The sequence below is a fragment of the Neovison vison genome, chromosome X (genome assembly GCF_020171115.1).
Source record: "Neovison vison isolate M4711 chromosome X, ASM_NN_V1, whole genome shotgun sequence".
NCBI classification, from domain to species: Eukaryota; Metazoa; Chordata; class Mammalia; order Carnivora; family Mustelidae; genus Neogale; species Neogale vison.
In genome coordinates this window covers 18,766,206-18,793,867 of record NC_058105.1, presented here as the reverse complement: position 1 = coordinate 18,793,867, position 27,662 = coordinate 18,766,206, and the positions used below count along the sequence as shown (strand labels likewise).

General features: G+C 39.9%; 1 protein-coding gene across 2 annotated transcripts in view; it reads left to right on the top strand.

Moving 5' to 3' along the window:
- Nucleotides 1–27,662, top strand: part of STK26 (serine/threonine kinase 26) — a 53,333-nt gene that overhangs the window by 23,146 nt on the left and 2,525 nt on the right. Inside the window, exons 3-11 of one of the 2 annotated variants that reach the window (XM_044234927.1) lie at nt 8,458–8,688; nt 17,275–17,331; nt 22,573–22,681; nt 22,765–22,922; nt 24,113–24,298; nt 25,424–25,572; nt 26,640–26,733; nt 27,214–27,276; nt 27,359–27,495. In XM_044234927.1, the coding sequence (XP_044090862.1) occupies nt 8,458–8,688; nt 17,275–17,331; nt 22,573–22,681; nt 22,765–22,922; nt 24,113–24,298; nt 25,424–25,572; nt 26,640–26,733; nt 27,214–27,276; nt 27,359–27,495 (1,184 nt within the window). Of the gene's footprint in view, nt 1–8,457; nt 8,689–14,678; nt 15,022–17,274; nt 17,332–22,572; nt 22,682–22,764; nt 22,923–24,112; nt 24,299–25,423; nt 25,573–26,639; nt 26,734–27,213; nt 27,277–27,358; nt 27,496–27,662 lie in introns of those variants that run through there. The other variant, XM_044234928.1, reaches the window with a different exon arrangement.

Sequence of the window (27,662 nt, the reverse complement as noted above, 5' to 3'; positions counted from 1 at the left end):
TGATAAAATGCCGCGTGATGACCACAAGGAAGACCAGGGTTGTCGTAACAACTTTTTTTTTTTTACTACAGTTCATTTATTTTATTGCGTATACATAAAACTGGGCAGTTTGACATGTGCAGTATGTTGGCAAAGCATTATGATTATAATGACCTTTGAGAGAGAGAAAAAAATGTGAGTGTGGCATAAAAATAGGCAAACTAGGAACATTTTCTGTATGCACTTAGATAAATATTTTGAGCTCTCAGACATGGAAATAAAAATTCAGACGACTGACCACCTCAAGCCCAACTCTCCATGTTTAATTTGAAACACATACAGACATACCAATTATTACCTTGGTTCTTATTCTGTCACATACAGAATACAGTGAAGCTAAATATTTTACTCCAGAAATCTAAATCACAGAGGTCTCTTAAGAATTCCATCAACTTTGTTATCAGATACTTGTAATATGAACCTGAGGTTGTACAAAGGAGGAAAACACTCTGCTAACATCACATCCTTCTAAAGTTTAGAAAAAATTGTGAGTTTCTTTTATTCTCATTATTAAAGTAATCTGAGTGTTTACATGGTCATGTGAACAGTCTCTGCCCTGTATAAAACCTAGCACAAAAATAGTATTTTTATTCTTGGACCATTTCATCAACCTCAGGGTCTTTTTAAAGGAACAGAACTGAAAGCCTTAGTGTTCAGGGTTATGAAAGTGTTAAGGGTTACAGTAAATCACTGATAAAGCTGGAATTGGAGCTCTTGGTTTCCGGACATTGGATCCTGTGGGACTCGTGGTATGGAATACCATCACTACCTTGCCTCCCACATTCCAGAGGCTAGCCCATTCCAGATTAGTTATTGACATGGGAAAAAATGGGCCAAATACAGTACCCTTGCCTGAAAGTCAAGATTACATACAGGTTACTTCTCTATGGAATTGTAGTATAAAATATATGGTAATCATGCATATCTGCAGGGATCAGTCAATTGCAGAGTAATTCCAAAATTGTAAGAAATCGTATCATTTGGAGGAGAGGAAAATTCTACTTTTTTTTTTTTTTCAAAATCTTCGAGGTTTAAAAGTTTTCAGACTCTTTAAATGTAGGGATATTCCAAAGTAGACCTTCAACAGTTACGTGCTGTGTGTGTGATGGAAAATAATTTTGGTTTTATAGCAGAAGAGTATAATTTAAGTTACAAATTGGTCCAAGCTCTAGTGAAGGAACCTTGCACTTAGGAGTCAGGGGACCTGGGTTCAAGTTGGGGCTTTGCCATTCGTTAACTACCTTACATCCTTGAACAGTTTCTGACCTCCATAAGCTACGGAGTTTTTTCCCCGGTAAGAATAGATTTTGGGTCAGATGTTTGCTAAGTTCCTGTTCATCTCAAAGATCCCATCATTCTTTTAGTTTCAGGATTTCTGTTTCCCTTCTTAACCTTTCCCTATCTGTGCCATCATTTTGACTTAGGTGGCCTTAAATTTCTTAGCTTCCATTTGGTGGTATTAGCCTGGGACCCAGTGGGCATACAGTAAATGCTTTACTAATGGTGGTGATAAGGAGTTGATGTGCATGACCTACACACTCCCTTCCAGCTATAAAAGCCTGTGACTGTTCTAGTTCTATCTAGGGAGAAGTCAGTTGTGCCTGGATAATATATAGCACTTTAAAAAGATAGGTAGTGTCCTGTGGTCTTGAACACAAGCAGTGCTAAGAGATGTGTGGCTGTTGATTTTAAATCTTTATATACTTTTTTCTGGCAGTATCTTGATTAGAAAGCACTCAGTATAACTTTTGAGGCAATATTGATAGGTAGTTGACAAATCTTAACATAGGCAGGCATCATAGAACTAATTGCATTTGAGGCTCATGGAGCCCCTAGAAAATGATTTCTATGCATTCTACTTGTTAAATGACAAGTAATAGTGTAGACATGGAAGTATTCCAGAAAAGCGTTTCCTCTCTAGCTTGGGAGAACTAACCTGAGCAATTTCAATGGGCAGATTCAAGTCTTTAGTATATTGTTAGGCTACAATTTATAGTTACCCTCTGTGACTGTCCAGGCATCCTGAGTTCACTGCAGGTCACCCCTGGTGTTGCACTTGAGACTTTGAAGAGAGTAAGAGGTCTTCTTTTCTAAGCGGATATCATTAGCACATTCTTTGCTCATTATTTTCTATATACCTGTCTTCTTCTGTGAGTCACTGGTAGGCCTCTACACAGATCAGTCTTTGTAAAGTGCAGAAAGTATCCTTTAACCAAGAGCATCCATAATATGGCTTTTATTAAGGTAGGGAGGCAAGTGCAAAACCTATGTTGAGGTCAGCTTTGCTCAGCTGGGTTCTTAGTTCTTGAAGGTTCTTTCACTTGAGCTCTACCCTTCCTGGTCAAATTCTCCGAGAAATCTACCTTCTCTTCCCTAAATCTGTTACATTTTTACTCTCAGCTGCAGACTAGAGGTTTTACTTTTGACTACCTCAGATTCAAAGAAACTAGATTTTGTACCTTTGGGTTTTTTACCATACCTTTGGGGTTTGTTTGTTTTTTTTGTTTGTTTGTTTTGGTTTTGTTTTGTTTTGTTTTTTTTTACTGCACCTTTGGCTTTCCAGGTCTCCATTCTGTTAAAACCTCAAGGTTAATTCTAATTCTGTCCAGAGTTTTCTTGTTTCTCCAGATTCAGTTATTCTTAATGCCCCTGATGGGGTTCAGGATATGCTACCCCAAAACACAGCACCTTGGCATATTGAATATTTTAAGCTGAAGGTGTTTGAGGAAATAGAAGCAGGAAGGTTACTCTGACTGATTCTCCTCCTTCCATTCCTCCCTGCCCCTCTCCCCTGAAGTGGGTCTTAAGACCCTCATGTGGGAGGTGTTCTCATAGTACTTGGAAGAAAGGAGCATCCTTATCTCCAAAGACAAAGGGATGCCAAAAAGAGTCTGAACAAACAGGCCTTGCTACGTTTCCCCCAGTTTGCTACATTTAGTTCATACTCTTTGCCCATTTCCACATTTTTTTTTGCTCTTTTGTCAAACCTAGCATTAAAACACACCAGTTTAGGGGCACCTGGGTGCCTCATTCCGTTCAGCATCCAACTCTAGGTTTTGGCTCAGGTCATGATCTTAGGATCATGGGATCGAGCCCCGTGTTGGGCTCCACATTCAGCTTTGTGGCACTTCCTGGGGCCCTGGCCTCCAGGTAGTAAAGGAATAAACTGAAGTAATTACCAAAAAACCCCCAAAAAAGTACGGGATGCATTTTGTGTGTTTTGGTAAATATTACTTTTCTGGCCTTATTTGAGGTTAGACATGAATTTTAGAGATGTATCATTAGAATTATTACAGAGTAAATTTTTAAAATACATCTAAGTATATATATATAAATACCAAAGTCCCTTTGGTTTACTTTTAATCTCTTAAGTTGTCCACTTTTAGTGTGCACAGTTAGAAGAGAGCCAGAGGTTTGCCTGGGAAAAATAGGGGTGATGAGTTCCCTAGAATCAAGGATAGAAATTTCAGATGTCTGCTCGGTAGTTCCCAATGCCGACGTCAAGTCTTGTGCCAGAATGACCGCATAGGAAGCAGTTCAGAGTACTTTAAAACAAGAACTTATTGCTGGGCTCTAAGTTCAGAGATTCCCAAATCAGTACTTTGGGGATGAGGCCTAGGTATCTGCATTTTAAAAGTTACACTGCCAGCTCTCCTGTGTAGCCAGGACTGGAGAGCCCTTAGAGAACCCTTAAGAATCTTTCCAGCCCTCTCGTTCTGTGATTAAAGTGTGCAAGAAGTCTTCTTCCATCTGCCCCTGACTTTCCACAGTTAAGATGTCCCTTTTGGACATGCTGTCTTCATCTGCCACTGACTTTCCAGGGTTAAGATGCCCCTTTTGGACATACCAAGAGTATTTCCATACTGAAAGCTTGTTGCTGCCCTTAGTTACTGCTTTAGTAGTAATGACAATTTCTAAGACTTAAATATGTAACACTGTACTTACTTAGAGCCGAAGAGTTCAGATCCAAGCACAATTCACTGAAAATCCTGAGGTGGACCTGTGAGGTTCCCATGTACACAGACCGGTTTCCGTGGGGTCATACACAAATTGTCTACCATTCGTTGTAAAAGCCATGAGTTAACGTAGCCAGAGTCCTCCTGTTCGCTGCTACTGATCGAGAGCTGCGTCCTGTGCCATGGCTTTGAGAAGGCAACGCAAATATGGATCTAGTAGTAAACTGGGATTTTGCAGTAGAGGTGGGAAGACTAGATTTTAGTATTCTTTGGAAATGCTTAATATTCTCTAATATTTTAATATTCTTAAAATTTGATTGGGATGCAGAGGGAGCCGACTTGGATTCCTTAGAGACTCTGAAGAAGAATGATGTGAACAAGTGGGCAAATCCAGTTTTTCATATAGGTTTTATCCTACTGCATTGTTTGAGATGCTTACCGTGTATTTGCTTGATTTTGCCCTTGCACCAAAAAAGAAAAAAAAAAAAAAGAAACAGGAAGAATACCTCTCCTAATAAAGATTTGGTATACTTTGGCTTAAGAAGCTAGTGAGATAGAAGAGGAAGAGATGGGAACTTTGGCATTATCTATCCAAGATTCAGGACTTGATAAGCAGGGCGGGGACCTCTATCCTTCTGAAGTCAAGGAGGTAAGGTTCTACTCGGGAAAAATTGTTTTCATTATCTCCCCCCACTCTAGATATTGGGGTTCTGCGTGACAAGTTTCCATCTCAAAATAAAGGAGTAGAAAGTGCAAGCTTTGTGTAAAAGCTTTCTCTTTTCCTTTCTCCAATTTGGTATTCCTTGATTTAAAATCAGAAACGATCCCTGAGTGAGGATTCACTTCAGAGCTTGTTTAAAATGCAAAATGTGACTTGATGTTTAAATCTTTGTTTACATACTCTCTGGAACCCATTTTATTATAGAACAGCTGTGTTCTCCCAGGGGTGGATTGTTTCAGTGAAATCCTTTTAAAACTTGAATTAAGGAGATTAGGATTTAATCTTCGTGGCTTACAACAACAAAGAATCTTGTTACAAAGTAAATGAATACACTTCCTAGTCCAGAATGTGTTATCAGAGAGTGCATACTATGTAGTTGTTAATCAGTGGTATGCTTACAACTTTGAGATTTGTTTTGTGATTATATCAGAAAAATGGAAAGATTTGTTCCTTTTATTTTTCCAAATCCACTGTATTTAGCAACTTACAGAGAGGTGAATCTGTCACCGACCTTGGCAGGTATTTTTGCCACAAGATACTGGAAAGACAAGAACCATCACCAAAAGTATGAAGAGGTAACCGGTGGTTTTGCTACTGTGTGATAGTAATCACAGCAACCTATAGTGTCTTGCTAAGAGAACACCAAGGAAATCAGTGATGATGGTACTAAAGTGTTAGAGAAGGTATATAATAAAATGTAAGTAGTAAAAACACATTTGCAGCCTACTGGAAATCTAAATTATTTTTTTTAAAGATTTTATTTATTTATTTGACAGACAGAGATCACAAGCAGGCAGAGAGAAGAGGAAGCAGGCTCTATGCTGAGCAGAGAACCCGATATGGGGCTTGATCCCAGGAGACTGAGCCGAAGGCAGAGGCTTTAACCCACCAAGCAACCCAGGCGCCCCCTAAATTATTTTTAAAAGCCCATATGGGAAGCTCAACATACATTTGTTCTATGTGGGTACTGGAGATGGGCGGGGATAACAAGTAGCTCCAGTATCAGGGAGACAACTGCTTGATGCTGCCAAGGCTACAAGCAACTTGATGAGAGACAGAAATAAACTTCAATGATCTTGTTGTCTAGTAACAGAAAATCTAAGGGACCACACTAACTCTGTAATTGTCTCCTGAAATTGTTGATCAGGTAAAATTGTAGTAAATGAACAGATAATGCCGGTCCAGTTGACAGACTGGATATACAGCTTACCATACCTAGCAGCATCCTTCTGTATTTTGAAGCATTTAAGTACAAATTAATAACGTGCCTTTTGGGGGAGGTTTGGAAATCCTGTGTTTCTTCTTAATCAGCAGTACGTATTCAGCTATAGGAGTTTTAAGAAAGGATATAAATATTGTGAGTCTTCAGTTCAGCTGTATGAGTTTTAGGTAAGGATATAAATACCGTCTCATGAGAGGAACATTTGAATTCTGAATTGTGGAAGACACGGGATATTTCTGAATCAGGAAGGGACAGTGAATTTTTGAATATCCAAAGCATTGGTTCACTAAAAAACTATGCTTCATTCCAGATTTTATTGTAGCAAAATGTTGACTTATTCTGGATTTCTGCTGCAAGATGAGTTGTGGGAGCTCAGCGTGTTACCATTTCCAAGTGCACTTCAATGTCATACAGATAGGAACCCGACCTAAGAAAAAAGACTCCGAGATTCTTGAGTCTTTTGCATTCCGTGATGACATGGTGGTTCAGGAGTACAGGTGGGGTGACTAGGATGTCAGAGCTGGAAAAGAGGAGAGAGAAACAGTAATGTTCTGCTGGCAGAATGTTAGAATTTTAAGCAATTCACGTGCTTCCCACTCAAGTTATCCATTTTGTCACTGTCACTACCCTTGCATTAATGTACAGACTCTGTCTAATCAGCTGCTTTATTCTAAAAAGTACCTGCCCCCCTTTTTTGGGAGTATATAATTCACATACGATGTTATAGTAGTTTCAGGCTTACAACATAATGATTCATTCATCACTGAGTGCTCACCACAGTAAGTAGAGTCGCCATCTGTCACCAAACAGTGTTACGTAGGATTGTTGACTCTTCCCTATGCTGGACTTTTCATCTCTGTGACTGATTTCTTTTATAACTGGAAGTTTGTACCTTATAGTCCCCTTTATCTCTTTCCCCTGCCCCCAAACCCCTTCTTCCCCGGCAGCCATCCGTTTGTTCTCTGTATTTAAGGGTCTGTGTTTTGTTTTGTTTTATTTAGGTTCTACATATAAAGGAAATCATACGGTATTTGTCTTTCTCTGTCTGGCTTATATCACCTAGCAGTATACCCTCTAGTTTCATCCATGTCGTCACAAATGGCAAGATCTGGCTGTTTCTTTATGACTGCGTAATACTCTATCGTATATAACATCTTCTTTGTCCATTCATCTATCGGTGAACATTTGGGCTGCTTCCGTATTTTGGCAATTGTAAGTAATTCTGCAATAGATAGAAGGGTGCCTATATCTGTTAGAAATAGTGTTTTCATTTTCTTTGGTAATTAACCAGTAGTGGAATTACTAGATCATGATATTTCTATTTTTTTTTAACTTTTTGAGGAACCTCCATACTGTTTTCCACAGTAGCTACACCAATTTACATTCCCACCAACAGTACACAAGAGTTCCTTTTTCTCCACATCCTCGCCAACACTTGTTATTTTTTGGGTCAGCCATTCTGACAGGTGTGAGGTGATACCTCATCGCACTTTTGATTTGCATTTCCCTGATGATTAGTGATGTGTTGAGCATCTTTGCACAGGTCTGTTGGCCATCGGGATGCCTTTAGAAAAATGTCCCACATCAGGCTCTCTGCTCAGTGGGGAGCCTGCTTCCTCCTCTCTCTCTGCCTGCCTCTCTGCCTATTTGTGGTCTCTCTGTCAAATAAATTAATTAATTAAATCTTTGGGAAAAAAAAGAAAAATGTCTATTCAGGGGTCACCTGGGTGGCTCAGTGGGTTAAGCATATCAGACTCTTGATTTCAGCTCAGGTCAACATCTCAGGGTCCTGGGATCAGAGCCGGCATTGGGCCCCCGAGCTCAGTGGGGAGTCTGCTTGAAATTCTCTCTCTCTCCCTCCCTACCTGCTTGCATGTATGTGTATCCGTGCACACTCTCTCTCTCTCTCTCTCATAAATAAATCTTAGAAAAAGGTCTACTCAGTACTTGCCCATTTTTAATCAGATTATTTGTTCTTTCTTGGTGTTGGCCTGTATACGTGTTTTAATGTAATTTCAGTATTAACCGCTTATCTTAGGCATATCATTGACAGATATCTTCTCCTGTTCAGTAGTTCCCTTGTCCCTTGGTTGATGGTTTTTTTCCATGTGCAAAAGCTTTTTTATGTTGTAGTCCCAATAGTTTATATTTGTTTCTATTTCCCTTGCCTAAGGACGTGTATTTAGAAAAAAATGTTGCTAAGGCCGTTGTCACAGTAAAAAGTACCTGGCCCTTTGGCAGGCAGCAGAGACCGCATTTGTTACAAGGGACTGTTTGTGGTAACAGGATCAGCTAAGCCCAGTTAGCGTGGGTGACCCTGTAGAATATGGACGAGCTGGCTGTTTGGGATTGTAATTGCTCTAACAAAGCACATGCGGAGAGTCAGGGGAGTTTGTATGCTTTTAAAAATGTGTTATTGTCTTATGTGATTTATTTTCCTTTCATGTAAAAAAAACTTGATGCAAAACATTTGTGTTCTTTTCTTTCTTTCTCTCCCCGCCACCACCCCCCGCCCCTAGAATAACATAGCTGATCCAGAGGAACTCTTCACAAAATTAGAACGCATTGGGAAAGGCTCCTTTGGAGAAGTTTTCAAAGGAATTGATAACCGTACCCAGCAAGTGGTTGCTATTAAAATCATAGACCTCGAGGAAGCCGAAGATGAAATTGAAGACATTCAGCAAGAAATCACTGTTTTGAGTCAGTGTGACAGCTCATATGTAACCAAATACTACGGATCATATTTAAAGGTAATGTGTGTGTTGTATTATTTAAGTCATAAGGTATTTTCATTAGAAGTTTTTCTTCCTTTTTTTTAAATTCTATTTTTTGAAAGGCAATGTCTTAAATTAGGATTTGGCAGTCTTTGGCCTCCAGGCAGAGTCCAGCTCCATTTATAGTGCCAAGTAGACTGTTTTTAGATTTAGCAGCTGTATCCTGAATGCATCCCAGCACTCGGCTGCACCGTTACTCCACACCTGAACTCCGGGTTGACGGGGGAGCAGAAATGCAGCTGGTCCTTGAGACGTATCCTTTGTCAGGAAAGAGCTTTCCCCCTGGGCTTTGACACATAATTCTCAGTGGTCCAGTCTGTCTCAACCTAGAATTGATGGAATATATAAGTATGTCACTTACTCTGTTGAGCTATGGTGGTTATATACACAACTTTCTCTCCCTCCAGATTATGAGCTCCTCGATGGCAGGGAATTTAGCTCAACAAGGCTTGGTTTTTACATCACTTATTAGCACAGGACATGGCACATCTTAAGTCCATGATAAATATCTGTTGAAGTAGAGTCAAATGGAATACTATCTGTTCTCCCTCCCTCAACAGAAGTTGGAATTTTAGTTTCCAGGATCATGGGATTAGCAGACACCTGAGGTCACGGCAGGTGGAGATGTGGTTGCATAACACAATACTCTGGTTAGTAAAAACCCAAGAATTCTTGGGTTCCAGAGTTAGAGGTCAGGATCTGGGGGCGCCTGGGTGGCTCAGTCGGTTAAGCATCTGCCTTTGGCTCAGGTCATGATCCCACAGTCCTGGGATCGAGTACCATGTCAGGCTCCCTGCTCAGTGGGGGGGTCTGCTTCTCCCTCTCCCTCTGCTACACCCCCTGCTTGTGTTCTCTCTCTCTGTCTCAAATAAATAAATAAAATCTAAAAAAAAAAAAAGGTCAGGATCTGTGTCTATTGAAATGTGAAGAATAAATAGAAAAATCTAGCTTTGGGTAGAGATACAATTACTTTAAAATTAAAAGTTTGTATCCCCATATTGCAATTTTTCAGAGGAAGGCAGTATTAGTTAGTTCTTTGCTTTTCAGGGCTTACGGGGCAGGGCAGAGGAGTCTGGTTGGTTGGTTAGTTGGTTGGTTGGTTAGTTGTTGTTTTTTTTTAAGATTTTATTTATTTATTTGCCAGAGAGAGAGAGAGCACAGGCAGGCAGAGTGGCAGCAGAGGCAGAGGGAGATCCAGCAGGCTCCCCGCTGAGCAAGAAGCCCGATGTGGGACTCGATCCCAGGACGCTGGGATCATGACCTGATCCGAAGGCAGCCGCTTAACCAACTGAGCCACCCAGGCGTCCCGGTTGGTTAGTTTTATGTTCACCTATCTCTGGGTCAAAAAGAGTATATTTATAATTCATCAGGCTACTGGCCTGAATAAGAATTAATGCTATCTTTTTTTATTCTGCTGACCGAATAAACCCTAGAATAATCTAGCTATATTAGTTATTACTTATTTAGAAATCAAAAATTTCACTGCCTTTTTACAAAGCCTGTTTATTCTAGTATTACATGAATTAGATGAATGTGGAATGAATGCATAGTAGAATAAATCCTTAAACAGGCTGTCACTGTGTGTCATACACGGCATTAGGTGCTGGAGATAGAAAAATGCAGAACCTGGGTGGCTCAGTCAGCCAAACCTCGGGCTCTTGGTTTCAGTCCATCAAGCCCTGCGTCTGACTCCACGCCCAGCAGGAGTCTGCTTGCTGATTCTCTCTCCACCCCTTCCTTCCCTTCTTCTCACTGATAATAAATCTTTTTAAAAAATGAATAACTCAGTTCTGCCTTTAAGGAGCACACAATCCCACGTTGCACTAACAGAGTGCAGATATTGTGATTAAGTATGTACAACGTACAGACAGCACAAATAAGCGTGTAGTCACTTTTCTTATTTGGAGGGGAGGGCGGTGGTGGTTCCAAGAGGAGATGGTACCATTCAATTCACTTCTCAGTGTTAGCCTTTACTCTCTCTAATTGTACACACAATTACTGGATTCTTCGTGGCATATTTTGCTTGTGAATTCTTACCTACAAAACTTACTTGGCAGGTCAGATTCTTTTTAAGGAATCCTGAAAGGTCACTCAGTCTCAATATATTCAGGTCTCCCTCCTGATTCCCATAGCACACTTGGTTTGAGGCAGCCTCAAGAATCTGTTGTTGTTGTTGTTGTTGTTGTGTGTTGTTTACAGATTCTGGTTTACTCTTTCTGGATTGAATCCTGGTGATTCCAGATCCACTCTAGAGCATGTCTGGTTTACTCTTTCTGGATTGGACCCTGGTGATTCCAGACCTACTCTAGAGCAAACCTAAAGGTTTGCTATTCTTAGGCACTTGTAACAACAGATAAGCTCCCTTTGGTGACTGACTTAAAATATTAAATAAGCCCTATTCCTAATGGGTTATTCTATATTATACTGAAAATGGGTACCAACATGGTTTTGACTGTTTTCATTGGTTGCTTATAGCCTTTGTTGAATCAGACTCAGTACTCTTATGGAAAATGAATTATAGCTCTGTTTGTATTATTTATTCCTAGAACTTTATTTTTTTTCCAATTTATTTATTTTCAGAAAAACAGTATTCATTATTTTTTCACCACACCCAGTGCTCCATGCAGGCCGTGCCCTCTATAATACCCACCACCTGGTACCCCAACCTCCCACCCCCCCGCCACTTCAAACCCCTCAGACTGTTTTTCAGAGTCCATAGTCTCTCATGGTTCACCTCCCCTTCCAATTTACCCAAATTCCCTACTCCTCTCTAACGCCCCTTGTCCTCCATGCTATTTGTTATGCTCCACAAATAAGTGAAACCATACGATAATTGACTCTCTCTGCTTGACTTATTTCACTCAGCATAATCTCTTCCACTTTAAAAAGTTTTTTAAAAATTCCCTTCACAGTGTACATGTACCAGTCACCCAATGACTACTTAATATTTAAAGAAACAGATTGTCATGCCCAAATCTTGATTATAGAATGTTTTCAGACTAGTGAATGAATCAGGGCCATTATCTATGATGTCTTCTTAAAGGATTAAACTGAATAATTGTTATCCCCTTTACCATCATTAATTAAAGTCTACAATATGAAAGACTACTTTGAAAAACATGTCACTTCTTGATAGAATTGTAGAAATCCACAGCCGGCTGATACTGATTATTCGTATCCTGAATTTATTCACATTTGAGTAAATAAATGCATGTGTATTGTCTCTCTCTGTGCATATATACACTCAGAAATAGCCTATGATTTTATAACCTTGTAATATTTATTTAAGTGGCCAACTTAAATTGACCAACTTCTTTATTTTCCATTTATTTTAAAACAGTGAGAGCCTGTAGGCTTGCTTTTCTTTAAACTAAAATCACATCAGATGGAACAGGGTTCTGTTTAATGCAGTCAATATAACTCAAGGCTACATCCTCTAAGTACCATCAGGGGCCTGCATTATCAATCGACTTAGGGTTTATTGTGGCGCATCCTTCCATTTCAGAAGACATGGGGGATTTTGTGAGTCAGGTTAATTGAGTACAGTAGGATAAGGGTTTTTCTCAGGTTGTCTTTACACAGGATATTATACATAACCAAGACTGCATTGTAAGCTGGAGGAAAAGTTACTGCATTTGAGAGAAAATTATATGCTCTCTGAAACTGTATGCAGTTGTAGTGATTTCCTTGAAACATGCAGAAATGTACAAGGTACTCATTTTGACTGAGCTCACTGTATAACTTCATTTTTAAAAACAAGAGTAAAAACCAGACAAACATCAGTATGACCACAGTATTTTCCTTTAATTTTAGTTCACTGCAGATTTTCTTGAGAGACAAAGTTGGTCTTTATGAAGAGTGCTAAAATAAGCAAACCCTTCCCTTCTGATCTCATAATATTGGAAAAATCTTTTATAATCTTTAAATATTTTTCTAGTTCGATGTAAATCTTAAAATGAAGCTCACTCAGGCATTGACTAGAATTTGAATCATGCCTTTATTTGCTGCTGAAAATCGCCTTTACATTTCTGTTTATGTTAAGGAAATATGCCCCCCCCAACACCACCACCTTGATACCAAAAAAAAAAAAAAAAATGATAGGAGTAAAATATTCCAGAACAGAGTCCAGTTTTGTGGCCCTCTCACTGTTTTTCCTGAGACTTTTGTGTGTGTTTATTCCCAGCCTATGGTGAATGTTTCTGGAATGTTCCTTAGTTAAAAATTGTGTTTTGGAGTTTTCTTATAAAACTTAAAGGAAATTGAAGAGGGAAAAATGTTCTCCTCCTTACAATGTTTCTTTTTTTTTTTTTTTTGCTCAAAACAAATACAGCTTTAAGCTTGAGATAACACAGCTCTAAGGAGCCCCCTATTAGATTCAGTTTAGCAGACATTTGCTTTTCGAATGCCCTACTATGTATATTCCTTTCATTCTGCATATTTGTCGTGGTCCATCTCATCCACTCTGTTGTGACAGCTTCTTTCCTTTTTAAAGATTGCTTGATTGATTTGAAACGGGGCATGGGCAGAGGAAGTGAATCTCCTGCAGACCCCATGCTGAGTGCAGGCCCCACGTGGGACTCAGTCCCACAACCCTGAGTTCATGACCTGAGCTGAAATCATGAGCTGGATGCCTGACCGACTGAGCCACCCACGCACCCCTAGGGCGACAACTTCTGAATTCAGGTCTCTGGTTCTAGCCTCTCTACTTAACCCTAGATAGATACATCTAACTTGATTCATATTACCCACTTATCTATGGGTCCATGAAGTACAGTAACCCTGACAAGGAGGGGTAGCATTTAAACAAGAACTTGAGCGTCATTTTGGTGAGGGTGAAGTATAGAGAAGGTCTTCCAGTTTGGAAAAAAGGAACTCAAGGGTGGTAAGGCATATGGCCAGATGATCTCTCCTGTCCCTCGTGGTTCTATAAAATTTTATGTGCTGTTTCTTCTTTATTGCGGTAAAATATACATCATAACATTTACCATTTTGACCATTTTAAGTGTACATTTCTGTGGCAGGAAATACATTCATGTTGTGTAGCCGGCACCACCCTCCATCTCCAGAACTTGTTCGTTTTCTTCAACTGAAACTCTGTACCCATTAAACTGTAATTTCCCATTGTCTCCTCTCCACAGTCCTTGGTAACTCCCATTCTACTTTCTGTCCCTATGAATTTGACGACTCTGGGTTCCTTATATAAGTGGAATCAGACAACATTTGTCCTTTGATAACTGGCTGACTTTAGTTGTCCATGTTGGATTATGTGGTCAATGTCATGATTCATAGACCAGCCCATTTAATTCAACATGTACTTAATACATAGTACAGTAATCATCTCTCAAATACATATAATGGGTATTCAAAAATTTTTTTTCTATGAACAAATGAATCCCAAATCTCACAGTAGCCTTTCTCCCCCGCTTTGGCCAAATGTCTGTTTAGCCGCGAACAGTGGAGTTCGGTGGCCTTCTTGTGGGGTGGCAGAGATAACCTGTTAACACTAGGCTCCAAGTTCTCCCCAGTAAACTGTACGATTCTGGAGTCCTTACGCTTTAAGCATTCTGAATTTTGGAACAGAGAGCCATTTCCTAACCCCTGACCACCCATGTTGATGCAGGACTTTAAACTTACTGCTCCAACCCGTTGTGAAACTGTGTGGGTCACTTTATTAGTGGAGAAGCGGAGTTTTTCCTTCAGGGACTTCCTCTGCTTCAATGTGCCGGATGTTCGGGCATGGTGTACAGTCCCTGGCTCTTTTGGAATTTTCAGCCGGTATGTAGATACCATCTCAGCCTTTTAAATCATTTAAAAGCAAGCCAAACATACTTATTTGCATTCTCCAACACAAACATCTTTTCACGGAAATCAAAGGTAGAAGTTGTAGTCCTCCAAAAGAACACAAACATAGAGTCTAGGCTTTTCAGTTTTGTTTGGTTTGCAGTTGGTGTTTCCTCTGAGGCCTGCTGTGGACAAGGAACCTGTCAGAAAAGGCTCTGTGGACGAAGCTTCCTTGAGCAGAGAAGAGCCCCATGAGCCTCACTTCAGTCCCCACACCTGCGTAGCAATCTTCTGAAGGGCCAGACCTGTGGCCATCTTCTAGTGAGACTTGTCCCCAGAAGTGGCAATGAGAAGGAAGCAGGCAGAAAATTCTGTCTGGCAGCTCCCGTTCCTTCCCTGCTGTTTCCAGAGAGTCCAGTGGCTCGCTTGCGAGGAGGAAGCCGCCTTTTTCAGAACTGGAAGTTGCTTACTTGCAACTTTAATAGCATTTTGAGCTTTCTGTGAATACGTTTAAGTGGAGAACAGATGGTAAGTTTCTGTTTGGAGTCAGTTCCCGCCCCCCCAAAAAGGACACACATTGTTTCAGACTCGGAAAACAGATGCTTTCATTCATGAAGAACTGTGTTTAATAAGATCTTTTCATTTGCCTTGTAAGTATCAGGTGAATGGGAAGCATTCGGAGCTCATGAGGTAGAACGTAGGGCTGATTAGAAACAAACCGGCAAAAGAAAAAATTCCGCAGGCTGTGCGGCCTTGTGAGAACCACTTCTTTCTTCTCTCGAAAATCAACTATAAAGACACATGAGGTTGACAATTTTCAGGTTCTGAGGGCCTGATTCTAGACATACAAACAAGTTACCTGAAGCACTTCCAGAGCTCTTTCTCCTTCCCCACTGTTAGGAGAACATACTTCTCTCTCTCCTACCCTAGACACCTCCACCAGCAAAGACTCTTGGCTGCTTCTTCCTTCTGTTCAGGTTGTGATAGGGCAGTGGCTGGTGGCTGTCAAGAGGCACGGGGTGGGGGGGTACATTGTTGCCGCCCACCCCCTCACCCCCCGCTGTGCATCCTACACGGTGTCAGCATCCAGAAAGAAAGGAGGAATCCTTGCATATTAATTTAACCGGAGCCCTTCCTCCCCTGGCCCCAATACTAAGCCTCTTTCCAGTCCCTTCACTATAGTGTCACCCATCGTCCTATTACTGGGGTCCTTTCTTTTGCCATGATAAAGCCCCAGCCTCATGGGGACATGTAGACATTTTGATTGGAACTCCTGAGTACTTCCTGGGGAGTTTAGAGTTTGATGGCTCCTGGCAGTAGCTCGAGAGCCTTGATCCCACAGCTGAGGCTGTAAGGGTAAAAAATGTGTCCCTGGCATCCCAAGTTGAAGCACAACACTGAGTTTGTTTTTCCCCTGGAAACAGTATGAGGGTGTAAACAGTCATTTCTCTGGCATTCATTCTGCTACACTGTGGACAACTTCGTGTTCAGCTCTCTTTTGTGGGGGACTACCCTAGGAACCTCGACATGATTTTTTATGGGAAAAGTGCTTGCTTTTCAAATTCGAAACACCTTACTTAAAATGGACTCTTAGAACACCAGCCATTCACAACTTGGCCCCTTGCCAGGATAGTAAAATCAACCATTCCACTTATAGTCAAATCTGGGGTCCCACAAAAATGCAGAGAATAACACTCAGGGACATGAAATGATTTGGGGAGAGACGTGTCCCTCGTATTTCAGGCTATCACTCAAAGAAAAGGTTTAATGGTTGATTCCAGTTTTTATCTGACAGAGCTGAGTGGTGCCTGTGGGCACGTGTGTGTGCACCTGATTGAAATTTACATACTTCCGGTAACTTGCCCCATTCCTTCTGTACAACTCAGAATGAAGTTAATTCTGGAATAAACAAGTAATCCTATGCTTTTCAAGCTATACACTCCCTTTCTCTTAGCTATGTACCTCGGCAATAGGAGTTGGAGGCCAGGAGGAACAATATCCTTTCTAGGTGCCACATGTGTCCCAAAAATGCCCATTAATCTTGGCTGATAGAAGTGGTACAGTACATGAGAACAAAAGCCAAAAACTGTAATAAGGCAAACTAACCAGTGTACTCAAACTCTAAAATCACATGGGAGGTACCCAGAAGCTCCATTTAAAACTTCTACAAGTCTCCATATACCTCCTCGTTCCTTAATGTGACTCTTTTCCTTTCAGAGTCATCCAAAATAATAATTTAAGACTATGGTTTCTTTATTCCAGGTTTTATAAAAATTGCTAATAGTTCAACAGTTAAAAAAATAATAATTTCTCTGTCAAATAAATAAATTAAAATCTTTTTTAAAAAAGGGGGGTGGCGCCTGGGTGGCTCAGTGGGTTAAGCCTCTGCCTTCAGCTCAGGTCATGATCTCAGGGTCCTGGGATTGAGCCCCACATCGGGCTCTCTGCTCAGCAGGGAGCCTGCTTCCTCCTATCTCTCTGCCTGCCTCTCTGCCTACTTGTGAGCTCTGTCAAATAAATAAATATTTTTTTAAAAAATTTTTAAAAAATAATTTGTTCTTCATTCAGCCGTATCACAGGCTGAAAAGGTTGGGAGGAAGATCAAGACTCAGAACTTTACTTTTATTTGTAATGTTCTATGGAAAAATATATGCTGGGCTTCAAACAACTAATTTTAAACTTGTGTTTTAAGACCAGTACATTAGTATGTCAGATTTAACATATTATGCTAGTTATTTGGCTCAAGTTTACAATGATTAAATTGTTTCATGGATTTTACAGGGTTCAAAATTATGGATAATAATGGAATACCTGGGTGGCGGTTCAGCACTGGATCTTGTAAGTATTTTTTTTTAATTTTTTTCAATTTATTTATTTTCAGAAAAACAGTATTCATCATTATTTCACCTCACGCAGTGCTCCATGCAATCCGTGCCCTCTATAATACCCACCACCTGGTACCCCAACCGCCCACACCCCCACCACTTCAAAACCCTCAGATCGTTTTTCAGAGTCCATAGTCTCTCATGATTCACCTCCCCTTCCAATTTCCCCCAACTCCCTTCTCCTCTCTATCTCCCCATGTCCTCCATGATATTTGTTATGCTCCACAAATAAGTGAAACCATATGATAATTGACTCTCTCTGCTTGACTTCTTTCACTCAGCATAATCTCTTCCAGTCCCATCCATGTTGCTACAAAAGTTGGGTATTCGTCCTTTCTGATGGAGGCATAATACTCCATAGTGTATATGGACCACATTTTCCTTATCCATTCGTCCGTTGAAGGCATCTTGGTTCTTTCCATAGTTTGGCGACCATGGCCATTGCTGCTATAAACATTGGGGTACAGGTGGCCCTTCTTTTCACGACATCTGTATCTTTGGGGTAAATACCCAGTAGTGCAATGGCAGGGTCATAGGGAAGTTCTATTTTTAATTTCTTGAGGAATCTCCACACTGTTCTCCAAAGTGGCTGCACCAACTTGCATTCCCACCAACAGTGTAAGAGGGTTCCCCTTTCTCCACATCCTCTCCAACACATGTTGTTTCCTGTTTTGTTAATTTTGGCCATTCTAACTGGTGTAAGGTGATATCTCAATGTGGTTTTAATTTGAATCTCCCTGAGGGCTAATGATGATGAACGTTTTTTCATGTGTCTGATAGCCATCTGTATGTCTTGATTGGAGAAGTGTCTGTTTTACAAGCTTAACATATCTATACTTTAACTTTTTTCTTTTAACTGGCATAAGCAGTGGCTTTGGGGTGAGCTGAATGGTTGCTCTGGTAATATGTTCAAGTTAAACTCTTACTTCGGGACCCCTGCCCTTATGTAGATTGAGCTAGATTGCAGGATTGAGCATATTGCTGATATTCTTAGCATGTGAATGAAACATGAATAGCTTAATAAAATAAAGCTCTGCAGATTAGCAGTGTATGTGGCCATTGCTATCAGTTTAGAGTTTTACTTCGCAAGGATTTCCCTGAAAAGACAGCCTTCTTGGATTTTTAAAAATGTGATTAAACTGATTCTTGTGTTCTCACCAAAGAGGCCTATGGACCCAGTTCCCTACAGAACTCTCTGCCCCTCTATAGGCCATTTGGAAATGTGATGGTATTTTTGGTTGTCATAATGACTTGGAAGTGCTAGGGCCATTTTAGTGGGCAAAGATCAGGGTGCTGAAATCCTCCGATGGGCAGGAGAAGTTTCACCCAGTGAAGCTGTGATCACACACATAATCCCTTTGAGAAACACAGGTGGTTTTCCCTAAATTGGTGTGATTCTGTCATTGCTGTCTCCCCCTTTTAAATCTTTATTAATATGACATTGTATTTAAAATTCAGTATGCATTACTAAAGGCAACTTTGTGTAGTAAGATGACCACTGAGCTGGCCTATAGGAGTTTGATCTTACGGGGCTGTCTTCATAACTAAATCTGTGCCTGTGAACCAGACACATAAATTCCTTAGATTTGGATATCCTATAAAACGAAGAAGTTATTTCTAAGTTCCCTTCTGTCTTTAATATTATATGACTTACATTTTCTTAGCATGCTTCTGCTTTTGAAATTATAGAGTGTGCTGTTTCTAAAAATAAAGTGTTTTCATGATTAAGATCATCAAGTAATATTTTAACTCTTATTTTCAAGTGGAGATGAGTTTTCCCAACCGTGAGTGATTAAATATTTCTAAACGGGTTTAATCCTCCCTGCTAATGACTCCAGAGTTTCAAATAATCCTATGAACAGAAATGACTGTAAGAGATTTTCTGTCCTTTAAACAGAACCAAATTTAAAGCTTTCTAAAGAAATGGTAATTAAACTTGACGGAGAGTCTCATCTCCTTCTAGGAATTCATCTCATTTTAATCACTTGCTGAGTTAGGTATTACCCTCCTTGTATCTAATCTAATTCTTACACCCCAAAGCTGGAGTTCGTGTTTTCTTTCTCTCCTCTCTGGTGATAGAACAGAACTGGTGTTTCTTTGTATAATAATCCTTCACAATAGTGTTTTCATTAGGGCTACAAGAAGCCTGCCAGTTGCTCCACGATCCTCGTCCTTCTACTTTTCATATAGTTAAGAGCCCTTTCCAAATTGATCACAGTTACCTTATCTGGTCCCCCAAGGTGCTCACCATATCCCTTCCCTGTTCTGTAAAAAATTAAGAAACCTGGGTCCTCATCCTCGTTCTATGATTGACTTGATGGCTAATACTGGACAAACCCATCATTGAACCTCTGTGCCTTGATTTCCTCAAATACTGAAAGAAGAAATTCAATTAATTGCTCGAGGTTTGTTTCTCAATTTCAAGAACGCTGTGATTGAATGATAAAGTTCATGTAACTGGCCTTTGTAAGGAGGGCGCATGATGAGAAAATGTGCTGTACAGATGAATGCTAGCATTTGGGGAATGGAAGAAAGGATTAGGTGGGAGGGAGGGCACTGCTATTAGGGACAAGAGGAAATAAGAGGGATGCTGGGCAGAGAGTATTTCTCACTTAAGCTGGTGCCCAACTAAAGGAGCATGATTACGACTTGTAACTGACATCAGCATTTTAGAGTGTAGACCTCAAGATTCTCACCCATTGAAAAAAAACTGAGCTGTGTATGAACAGACTTTGTGCCTATTGTAGGGTATTTTCTGGAATTGATCATACCTGACTTCTTTCCAAGAAGAACTGCGGTGGCTTACAACAAAAACTCATACGATAAGGCTAATAGAATAAAACAGGAGCACCAAAGAAAAAAGTTGGAAACAATATGCCAGCCTTAAGAGAAGACATAATACAATGTACTGCCTTGGGACTGGCTGATTAGGACCGGCTGGAAGTCTAAAGGAGTGGGGAAGAGCCCCAGGCCCACAAGTATATAGTCTGTGAAAGAGCAGATGTCCCTCTCTTGCACACTCTCAGCGGACAATAGAGGCAAATTACCCAAGGCCGGTATGCGGCCCCAAAGGCATGGGTATGAGCTGTTAGAGACATTGTCACCGTCTTCAGTCATTGAGAAGTTCAATTATGCACTCCAAGGCCAGTGAACCAAGATTTCATCATTATCTCTCCCAAGGTCGTATGGCCAAAAAAAAAAAAAAAAAAAAGTCTCTGTTGCATAGACTTTACTTTCGGTTTCTTTCCCAACTCCCTTTTTTCCCTCCTTTTCCCATTGTTGTCAGCATGGCTAAGGAAACATTTTAACCACAAGCCTTGAAATAATTTTATGTCTGATAATGAACCAGAAAAACGCAACTGCAGCACCCCATTCCCATTTCCCTGCCATGGAGTCTCCCCCTTCAGCCTCCCCCAGTAGCCTGTTCATTGAGAGTCTATGTTTCCTGTATTTTAAACCGGTCCTAAATATACCCAATAAGCTAGTGGGTCTGTAGGACCCCTTTTTTGTTTTTGTTTTTGTTTTATGGAAATATATATTTTTTTAATTTCTTACTTAATACACTGGCTTATCCAGGCTACTTTTGGAAGTCCTTCAGAATGACAAGTAGTATCCCTTACAGATCTTGCCTGATTTCTTTAACTGAGGATATACCTCTTCTGCCCCCGTCAACATGTTAGGATCAGTGATACTAACTACGAATCCTTAGTATGACCTTGGTCTCTCACTTCCTTGGTAGTCCCTCAGAATTTCATTGCTAGCGATCAGTAAAATGCCATTTTCAACTTCGAGAACAACTTTAATCACTCCTGTTTAAATAGAAACTTTTGGGGTGGAAGTTGATAGATTTATAAGTAAATAGATAATGTTACCTAGGAAAGGCACCTATAGAACTATGGACAGCCCCAGAGTATACTGTATATCCAGACCACAGTTCCTATTCAATGGTGAGACTGAAGCACAGAGTCTATTTTAAGCTGTTAAATTTCAACATGAAAGTGCCCTTTATTCAGAATAAATATGGTATTCATGAAAGATGAAATACACAAGGTGCCAAAGAGCTGTGAATCCCTCCCAGTGTGAGGCAGAGTGGGCCATGTTTGATTTTTACCACCTCTTCCCTCCTTCCAGTAAACAGAACTCTACCTCAGCTCTGACTTTAGATTCCCACCCTTTCCTGTAATAATATTGTACAGTCCACTGTTTGTGCTTTATGAGGTACCAGAACTTTAAAATAACCATTTATTTTAAAGAGAGATTTTCAGATATTCCATTACAAGTTCTCCTGAAACCTAATCATTGCTTTCCTTGTATTCCAGTTGGAACTCTTGGCTTTGGTACAGGGATGGGGAAAGAAAGGCAAATGTGTTACATTTATTTGAAAAACCGTATCCCTTCACAATTTGATTTTTTTTTTTACAGAGAAAGTCTGAATAGATTAATTATCAGATTCCTGGCTAACTTTTAAATTTCAGTCTCAAAAATTCTCTCTGCTTTCCAAAGTGATTGAGATCACAAAAGTTAAGAACTGTACTCTGGGCCGGCTTACCTCAAAATCAGTTCAGTGTAAATAGTTAATCATATAAATAGCCAACACCAAAATTTAAGTAGCTGATTGCTTTTTTTGTAGCCAAAAAAGAAAAGAAACCTAGTTCTGTCATTGTTTAAGCATATTTCTTAAATCTTGGAGGTAAATATTTAGGAACCCGGAACTTGGAACTAGTACAGAGGTCACACTGCTTATATTATCTTTCAAGATTAAATCTAATCATTTAAAAACCTTTTCAGGGGGCGCCTGCATGGCTCAGTGGGTTAAGCCTCTGCCCTCGGCCCAAGTCATGATCTCAGGGTCCTGGGATCAAGCCCTGCATCGGGCTTTCTGCTCAGCAGGGAGCCTGCTTCCCCCTCTATCTCTGCGTGCCTCTCTGACTACTTGTGATCTCTCTCTCTCTCTCTCTCTCTCTGTGTCAAGTAAATAAATAAAATCTTGGAAAAAAAAATAAAAATGCTTTCCCTTCGACTTATTTACTCTCTTCCCTCACCTTTTAAATTATTTCCCCATTTGTTTCATTATTGGCTTAATAAGCAGAATTGCTTTGTATAGCTAAGTGATTCCCTGATTTCACAGATAATACCAAGTTTGAACTAGATTGTTCAGTTGTGTATAAAAAGTGTGTGTGTTTTCCCTCCTCAGCTTCGAGCTGGTCCATTTGATGAGTTCCAGATCGCTACCATGCTAAAGGAAATTTTGAAAGGTCTGGACTATCTGCATTCAGAAAAGAAAATTCACCGAGACATAAAAGGTACACAGAAATCTTATATGACCCTGAGAAACATAGCTATATTCTAAGGAAGCTGAGGGGTTTTTGTTTCTTTTTCCCCCCAGCTGCCAACGTCTTGCTGTCAGAACAAGGAGATGTTAAACTGGCTGACTTTGGAGTTGCCGGCCAGCTGACAGATACACAAATCAAAAGAAATACCTTTGTGGGAACACCATTTTGGATGGCTCCTGAAGTTATTCAGCAGTCAGCTTATGACTCAAAAGTAAAGTGTTACCTGTATAAAACTGTTTTGTTTTTAATAATAGCTTTTATATCACATGCTATGCTATGTAAAAAAAAAAAAAACTGCCCTAATTTTCCTTCTTTTAAAAGTATTTCAAAAGCTAGTATTTTATCAAGCCTTCTGCTAAATCATAAGTTCCTGTATTTGGACTCTATTTCTTCCCTTCAGTAGTCTTCTATCCCACTTAGAATAAAATCCAAGGTCCTTACTATCACATACATAGTGGTCTATGATCTGGCCTCTCCCGCTTCATCTCCTTTCACTCTCCTCTATATTCTGTCTCCTTCAACCACAGGGGCCTCACTGCTATTCCTCAAACATACCAAGTAGCACACTGGCCTCAGGACCTTTGCACACACCCTTCCCTCTATCTGGAATAACCTTTCTTCCAATCTGGTCTCTGCTTAAACCTTACCTCACAGTAGGGGCACCTGAGTGATGCAGTCAGTTGGGTTTCCAGCTCTTGGTTTTGGCTCAGGTCATGATCTCTGGGTTGGGGGATCAGCCCCATGTTGGGCTTGGCACTTAGCATGGAGTGTGCTTGAGATACTCTCCTTTCCCTCTGTCCTTCCCTTCTAAAATAAATAAATAAATCTTTTTAAAAAAATTACTTCACAGAGCAGTCTTCCCTAGCCATCCTGTGCAGAATTTCCAGCCCCTTGACCCCATCATTCATTATTCCCTTACCCTAATTTTACTCTCCTTCACAGAACCTAGCACCATCTGACATCATACTATTTATTTACTCATCTGTCTCCTCTGTTGGAACACAAGCCCCTTGAGAGCAGGGATTTTTTTGTCTGCTTTATTCACCACCTGAATTCTCAGTGCTTAGAATGTGGTATCTGGCAAACCATAAGGAAATTTGGTCATTTTTTTAAAAATAAATTAATTCAACTAATAAAAATTTATTACATTACATTACATTTCTTGAGACACCTTGTTTTTTTGTTTGTTTGTTTAAGATTGATTGATTGATTGATTTCCTCTCTGTCCCCAACGTGGGGCTCAAATTCACGAGCCCAAGACCCAGGAGTCACACACTCTTCCAACTGACCCAGCCAAGTGCCCCTCTTCAGACACTTAACGTCTTGTGACCCATAGGCTATTTCATGGCAGTCTGTTGGAATGGAATGTCAGGCTAATTTTTTCTCTCTCTCTTATATCAGGCTGACATTTGGTCACTGGGAATCACTGCTATTGAACTAGCCAAAGGAGAGCCACCTAACTCTGACATGCATCCGATGAGAGTTCTGTTCCTTATTCCAAAAAACAATCCTCCAACTCTCGTTGGAGACTTTACTAAGTCCTTTAAGGAGTTTATTGATGCTTGCCTGAACAAAGATCCGTCATTTGTGAGTATATATTACTATTACTACTATTTGGTTTTGATTATTAAATCTGCATAAGCAAATGGGGTTTTTCTGCAGTGAGGAATACAGTGACTGTGAAAATTGCCTTAAGATCCTTCTAGGAACCTGATTCTTCCTTCTCTCTTGCTAGTTCTGTTCTTCCTTTTCTCCTTCCCCGGTGTCTTTTGCTCTTTCTCATGGTCCCTAGCTCCTTCATTCTGTTGATTATTTCTTATTTCAAAGGGAAAGAAATTTGAGAAATAAAGTTCCTGTTAATAGGAAGTCTTTATTAAAGTACACTTGTAACTATCCACAGTGGTTTTTATTCAGCTGTGTTTTCATTTTTCTTGAAAAGTGATGTGTGCATTTCACTTTTTAAAGAATTTAATGTTGAGAAATTCCAGCATATGAAGTCGTATGCTTTTACTGAAGTCTAGCAAACTCTACTCATTTACCTGGCAGAATTGATCACAATTGCTTTACTGTTTCTAAAATAAAGCTGCCTGGTGACTTCTAGAAGCTAGAACTGTACAAGAACTAAGTTTTTGATGCAACTATTTTTAAATTGAGAGTGAATATTCTGATATTAACAAAGCCCTAGGGGAGAAATAGCCCTATAGCCCCTGGTATTTGCATTTAGATGCACTTTGAATTAATGGGTGATGGAGAAGGGATTAATCTGGGGATCATACCTGTGTAGTTGATGATCAAATTACAGCCTTGCTAGTTGTCATCCATTTTTCAACTTACAGTAAATATAATAAGAGTATTTGAAAGCACTATTTTGAAACATTTTTCAGTTTTTAACTTATCTTCAAAATCCTGCCATGTGTTTCTCTGGTTTTGAGAGATTCCTGCCTGCCAGTTTGCTGGTAGGTAGGCTACCGCTTTGCCCACTGGGCTTGAACAAATTGGTACCAAGGTAGTAAATTTAATTTGGTTGCCTTGAACCACTTCAAAAAGTAGAATTAGCTGTTTATTGCCCTATAGCATTTTAGTTGTCCTCATGTTTGTAGACCTACTTTCCAGGTGTACCTTTCCTGCTTAATGATTGAAATAATTTTTTACCACCCCTTGTAATCATAAAGAGCCTGGAAGTATTCATGCATCCTTATTATTTTTCCCTAGCGTCCTACAGCAAAAGAACTTCTGAAACACAAATTCATTGTAAAAAATTCAAAGAAGACTTCTTATCTGACCGAACTGATAGATCGATTTAAGAGATGGAAGGCAGAAGGCCACAGTGATGATGAATCCGATTCCGAGGGCTCTGATTCGTATGTACAAATCATTTAATTTTTTATGTAGGTAGCTCATTCTAATATTGCCTGTCTTTTAGCTAGTATCCACTGTGCTTTCTCTAGCATAAAATACAAACCTTATTTTAGAGTTTTACTTTAGAAACTGTGGAAGTCTTTTAAAATCACAGTCTGTGGAGTACAATGAATTTAGAAACTTTTTTTTTCTTAGAAGTGAATTGCTCTTGTTTTAAATGGTCTCGGTCTAACCCCTAGTGGATACTTGAGTATATTACAAAATTTGGGGGAAAAAAATCGATCAAAAGTGTTACATTAGTTTGCTTCAAGTGATAAGGTGCTATTTCTTCTCATACTTAGCGGTGGTGGGGGGTGGGGAACCTGCAGAATCCTTCTGGAGAGTGACCTCTGGGCCTTTCCCACCCCTTGGCCACATACTAAACTATGATCAGACTGATACATTAAAATACTCATCTATATATGATTTCTACCCCCCTAAAAAAGTTCCACTGTTTTTCTAACTGCAGCATTGACATTCGACATCTGAGATTCTAAGTCTGTACTTAATGTAGACCAGGGAAGTCTGTAGGTCACACCAGAATTTACTCTTCCGCTGGCTGAATCGGCACAAAGGCAACACGAAATTTCTTTCGATAATATTCTCAGAGTCCTGCATTTATGAGAAATTGCCCTACTTTTGAAAAGAATAAAAAATACCAGGCTGATTCTTGTGCCCCTGTTGGTTTGTTGGCCATGGCTGTCCATGAAAGTGGCCCATGGAACTTTAGAAAAGAAGCAAAAGCCACACTCCCAAGAGATCCTGATCTGGTCAGTGCGGAGGGGTGGGGGCAGGCCTTTCTATGTGGTGAGAGGTCTCCACATGCCATTCTGATGCACACTTAGGATTTGAGGATCACTGCCCTTCATCAGTAAATAGTCTCCACCCAAAACTGAACGCAAATGCTTTTAAATACTGTGATTTTTTATATATCGGAACAACTCTTCAGAGTCTGGCTGCATTGATTTGGTATCTTCACCAAGCTGAATAATTTAGAAACTTATATTAGTATTTTGGGCCATCTCTTTAGGGAATCCACCAGCAGAGAAAGTAATACTCATCCCGAATGGAGCTTTACCACTGTGCGAAAGAAGCCTGATCCAAAGAAACTCCAGAATGGGGCAGTATGTACATGGCGATGATCACTTTCTCTCGATAGGACTCTTGTGGACTAATACAGTGAGATTGTGATGGCCAGAAATTGCTAGAATTTAATACCCCTAAGTGCCCGTTTACCTCATTGTGTCCATAGAATGCTTCATGTGCCATTAGCTTTGAGCTCATTAAAAATTACTCATTATTTAAATTATTAAATTATTAAAAATTATTCCCATTATTCATGGGAGTGATTTAAGTGGCCATCAGTATGTTTTTAAATGCAACCTAGACATGCATAAACCCAGTGGAATCATGGGTATCTGTTGTAAACCTAGAGTTTAGAGGTCTTCTGGATGATGAATGGGTGGGAAGGAAGCATGGAAACGTGCCTTATACTGGGTCTTTTGGGAGAGAGATTTCCAGTTAGCCCTCACTTGTTAAAGAGTAAGAAAACCATGACTACTTATGTCAATTTCATCTGCATAATCTATATTGTTTGTTCCAAGGAGCAAGATCTCGTGCAAACACTGAGCTGTTTGTCTATGATAATCACACCTGCATTCGCTGAAGTAAGTACGGATTCATTAGCTTTGGATATCTATGTTAAGAAGTCTGGTGATTTCAAATGTTACTACTATTGATCTTCCACAGCTTAAACAGCAGGATGAGAATAACGCTAGCAGGAATCAGGCGATTGAAGAACTTGAGAAAAGTATTGCTGTGGCCGAAGCCGCCTGTCCTGGCATCACAGATAAAATGGTGAAGAAATTAATTGAAAAATTTCAAAAGTAAGCTTGAAATGTCATTTAAGAAATTATTTTTACATTTTTCTCTGGGATGTTTATTTTATAATATGATTACCTCGATTCAGTCATTTCGGCTCTTCTTCATTATTAAGTCCCTTCTTAATAGTTGTATGCATAAAACTATTTTATTTGTTGCTCATCTTAGACAC